This window comes from Solanum stenotomum, chromosome 5 (genome assembly GCF_019186545.1).
Source record: "Solanum stenotomum isolate F172 chromosome 5, ASM1918654v1, whole genome shotgun sequence".
Lineage (NCBI taxonomy): Eukaryota > Viridiplantae > Streptophyta > Magnoliopsida > Solanales > Solanaceae > Solanum > Solanum stenotomum.
The window spans coordinates 50,687,143-50,692,323 of record NC_064286.1 but is presented as its reverse complement, the minus strand read 5'-3'; the positions used below and the strand labels follow the sequence as shown (position 1 = coordinate 50,692,323).

Here is a 5,181-nt window from a genome sequence, read left to right as displayed (position 1 = left end):
GTTAACTTACTCATTCCTTTTCTAATTTTGATTGATACTAGCTGATCGAGTAGTGACAACAGTTGGCTACTATGTCTCAGCCTTCTATCAATGAACTTTCTTTTGAGAGCATGAAACTGAACCACTGGTATCAGATTGTGGTACTGCTTGCAACAGTAATCTCATGGAAATGAGATGTTTGTCCTTTTTATTCTCTTTGTTCCAATGTGTGCTAGTTTATGAACTCCGAGCTTTCTTCTATTGGAACTGTTCATGTTATCGTTTATCTCTGTGTGTGTGAGTGTGTTTTGGGGTGGGGTGGGAGGGTGTTACAGACTGTCCTGCTCAGCTGTTTGTCTCCTCCTTTTCTCCATTGAATTATACATGAACGTACTAGTTTTTCCCTCTTTACTTTTGCACAACTGATCGTTGTTGATGATGAGGGATATCACAAATTTTGAACTCTTGCAGATTCCATGTTGTGGCATATTGCCAGCAGGTATGGTGGTTTGAATTAAGTGGCGCTGTGAATTTTCCTTTTCCTCCGGGTATATACACTGTAACATTCAGAGTTCACCTTGGGAAAATATTTAAAAGACTTGGCCGGCGTGCTTGCAACTTTGAGCATACTCATGGATGGGATTTGGGACCAGTACGATATGAACTATCTACTTCTGATGGGCAACACGCAGTTAATGAGTGCTTCATAGATGACACTGGGCAAGACGACCCAAATGGGAATATCAGGCGTGGGAGCTGGATTGAGTACAAGGTGGGTGAATTTATTGTCAGTACATCAGATTCTGTGACGGAAGTTAGATTTTCAATGAAACAGATCGACTGCACACATTCTAAAGGCGGGCTGTGTGTTGATTCTGTATCAATTACCCCCAGTGATCTGAAGGTCCATCCTAGAAAAGGGGTTTAAAGTATCTGTAAGTGACATGTTTTCTTGCCAATGCTCTCAGAAATTTTTCTATGGGTTCCATTATACTGCCTAAAAACAATACATTTGTGAAGGTAGTCATTGTAAAATTCTTTTTTGCCTTGGGTATGTCTTCTCTCTCCATGTAAATGATACTGTTTTGTTCTTGATCCAGTTTTGTTGCATAGAATACCTACTGCAGAAGATCAAGAAAAGATAGGTTGCTCATTTTTCATTGGAGAAAAGGTTCAACTATTCTAGTTTTTTCCTGTACAGAAAAATATGGCTCAATTCTTCCAGTAGCAGAGCGTGGAATTCAATTTTTGGGTTCTAGATTGAGAAAAAAATTAACTGGGTTCGGCTGAACTCGTATCGAGGCTTCTATCTGTGCTCCTGAATTCTTTCCACTTTTATAGCATGTTTTACAATTCAACTATGTTGTTTGGAGATTGGACTGTCCAAAAAAAATGTCACATCCTTGACTGATCCTCCAAATATATAGCTTTTTCGAGGATCCGCCACACATTCATCAATACTTTTTAAGAGTTCGAGCAACACAACATTTCAGTGCTTTAAGATCTCAACTTTGGTAGAATCGTGTCGTTGTGCTCTCTCATATGCTTATGTTGTTTACTATAGTCTTTTTGTTGTGTGGTCTTTGGTTATTATGACATCTTTTGATCATTAACAACCTTTTCTATGTGCTGTGGAAGTTGTTCACTTACATTTTTTTTGTAAGTCAATGTGTTTTGAACTGCAAGAATATACTGCCTCTGATTGATCCTGATTCGACGTTAGAAATATATTTTTTTTTCCCAATAACCGAATACTTTTGTTCGTAAATACTGCATATTTGATCCCATCCATGTCACATCAGATGGTGATATTTTTCTTCTATTTTTATCAATCTATTATTGGGAACATAACAGGCTGCTTGACAAGTGCTTTGTTCCCATTTAACATGTGAAGTGATCTTTGGTAATTTCTTGTTCAATTACTATTACGTGAAGGTCTCCGTACACTATACCCTTCTCAGACCCTGTGGAAACATTAGGATATGTTGTTGTATTGTAGTATATGATCATTTTTTACCCGACACTTTTTTTTTTATTGACAGTCTTAAAATCTGACATCTTTCTATATTTAGTAACAACTTAACTTTAAAATATTTATTTTATTCTTTTATCCTTGATGAGATGATTTATAACCACATAAATATTTATCACCAATTTTGGTTCATAAATTTTATTTGTGTGTTCTGGTGGTCAAGTTAGGTGAGGCTTCCACATCCTTTGAGCAAAGTGACTTGGTAGATTCAAATTGTGAGCTTTTTCCCGAAGTCTATCTATTTACGCAATCTTATCCCAAAAAAAAGGAACAAAAAAACCAAGAAATCTAATACCAAATTCTACTGATTATTAAGGCTACTGCGTATTTTTAAAGAAGATAACATATTTTAAGTGTACAAACAATAGTTTTTTTAAATTTGAACTGAAAGTGTCTAAAGGAACACTTTATCCATACTCAATTATAATAAATTACAATTTGTGTGCCTAAATGAAATTTAATGACAAATACGAAAGGCTGTTACGTATTAAACCTCGCATTTTAATGGTCATTGGGCTTGATTTTTTATTAGGTTTAGTTCAGTTTTATGATATACACTTGTTCAAGGCTGGCAAGGGGACGGAGACTGGGGGACGGGGGACGGTTCTGGGGGGATTTGGCCGGGATCGGGATTGGGGGACCAGGATTGGGGGGATAAAAATAAGTCCCATCCCGTCCCACTATATATACGGGATGGGACGGGTTTTGGGGGGATGGGACAGGGGATTTTTTATTTTTTATATACTTATTTATTTGTTTGAAATTATATGTTATTGAATAACATTTTTAGTTTATTTGATTTTTTTTCAATAACATTTTTAGCTAATAAATAATGCTTAAGTTTTCAAAATTCAAAATTAAAATTTCAATTTCAAACTTCAAATTTCAAACTTCAAACTTCAAATTTCAAATTTCAAATTTCAAATTCAACTTTCAAATTTCAAACTTCAATTTTCAATTTCCAATTTTCAAATTTCAAATTTGAGAAGTTCAAATTTGTATTTTAAATATTTTAAAGTAATTTAAACTTGAACTTTTGATTTTTAAATTAAGTATTTTAAAGTTAGTTTAGTATATATGTAAATATGTATGAATATATTAAAATTAAAATGCAAGACAATAGTTATATAAAAAAGACTTAATAAAGCCTTCAAATTTATTCAATAAAATCTAATTGCAACTTAGAACTTAGAAGTTACAATTTACAAATATTAGTGGAATAACTAATCTACGCAGCCACCTTCTAGGAAGGGTTCTGTTTCAATAAGTTCTCATATGTAAAACTAATATTTGTTACAAATATTAGATGAGTAATTGATTTATGCAGCCACCTTCTAGGAAAGGGTTCTGTTTCAATTAGTTCTCGGATGTAATCTAATATTTGTATTCTCCTTTAAAATTTAATTCTAATTGTCGCATCATATCGACAGTAACATCCTCCGGTGTTGGCAAACTTGCTAGAAACTCTTGTGACTCTAATTCATCATCACTAGATCCAAGTACCACATTAATCCAAGCTTCTTGTTTGGAACTTAACTTTGGCAAATTATAATTTCTCCTCTCGGCGTTGACCCAATCTCTAAATAAAACTGATATTTCCAAACTGTCTTCCGCCAATGAATGTCTATGATCGCCAAGTTGAAACCTTGCCGCACTAAAAGCAACCTCTGATGCAACTAATGAAGCTTGAATAGCTAGAACATCACGAACCATTTTGCTCAAAATTGGAAATACAACGCTCCGCCTCCTCCACCATGCTAATAATTCTTCATTGTCATCTCCGTCTTCCAATGTTTCTAAAGATTGATTAAGATATTTTTCAAAATCATCACGGTTAGTAGAATTAAGACCAAGAAAATCTCGCATATAACTTGAAATTCGAGCTTTACTCTGAGGATTAGAAGTTTGACCAACTTCTTGAGTATTTCCTGTAGTTCTATATTTTTCATACAAAATTTTTGCTTCTACTTTTATGCTACACTTACACATTTCACAAGTTGAATTTATTTTCGGTAAAATTTCTAAGGTATCATAAAAAGTGTCAACAAGTCTCTGCAGACCTTGTAATTTATAGTCAGGATGAAGTAAAGTAGCAGTTAAAAAAATTTGAGGAATAGGAAAAAAATATTTTTTAAATTTTTCAATCATACCTTCAATTGCAACTCTAAATTTTTCAATTTTTTTGTATTTAGAAAATTGAATTGAAATAGCACAAATATTTATTAATACTGATGAAATAGTAGGATAATAAATTCCAGAAAACATGGTTGTTGCATCATAAAAAAGTCTTAAAAATTCTAATAGTTCATTACTTTCTTCCCAATCTTCTTCACAAATTCTGTCTAATGGGTCAGCATTATGAGCATTAAACACCATTTGTATGGGTCCTCTATATTCGTAAGCAACTGAAAGCATTTCGTAAAAAGAATTCCACCTTGTTTTAATATGTCTTGGAATTTTTCTTGGTGGCAAATCACATAGTACACAACGCTCATTAAATTCCCTAATTCTAGCAGGTCTATTAGCATAAAAAATCCAGGCAACAGCATATTCAATTTTCATACAACCACATTCAAATAATGAAATACCATCTTGTACAACTAAATTTAATACATGTGCAACACATCTAACATGAAAAGAATTATCATCAATTGGACATAATCTAGTTTTTAACATACTAGCAGCGTTTACATTATTAGATGCATTATCTAATGCGACAGACAATACTTTATCTATAAGCATGTAATAATCTATAACACTCAAAATATTTGAAGCTAAATATGCACCAGTTTTTTTCTCTACACATTCTTTATAACTTAAGATTCTTTTTTGTAAATTCCAGTTATGATCAATCCAATGTGCTGTAACAGTTAAATAATCACGTCCATTAACACTACGACCCATGTCCGAAGTTATAGACACTCTACAATCTAATATGCTAAACACACAACGAAGATATTGACAATGTTTACCTTGATATACAAAAACATCAGATTTAACAGTATTTCTTGAAAAACCTCTATAATTAGGATTATAAGTTTGTTGAATATATTCAATAAAACCGGGATGTGAAGGAAAACTATAAGGTAAACCACAAACAGAAACCATTTTAGCTAAATTTTCACGATCTCTTTCCTTATTATATTTACGTTGTGTTAGTGGACCACCGG

General features: G+C 33.1%; 1 protein-coding gene across 1 annotated transcript in view; it reads left to right on the top strand.

Moving 5' to 3' along the window:
• Positions 1-1,273, top strand: part of LOC125865952 (F-box protein PP2-A15-like) — a 4,641-nt gene extending 3,368 nt beyond the window's left edge. Inside the window, exon 3 of the mRNA XM_049546221.1 lies at positions 451-1,273. Coding sequence (XP_049402178.1) covers positions 451-907 — 457 coding nt within the window. The 3' untranslated portion in view covers positions 908-1,273. The remainder of the gene's footprint in view (positions 1-450) is intronic.
• The last annotated feature ends 3,908 nt before the right edge of the window (positions 1,274-5,181 follow it).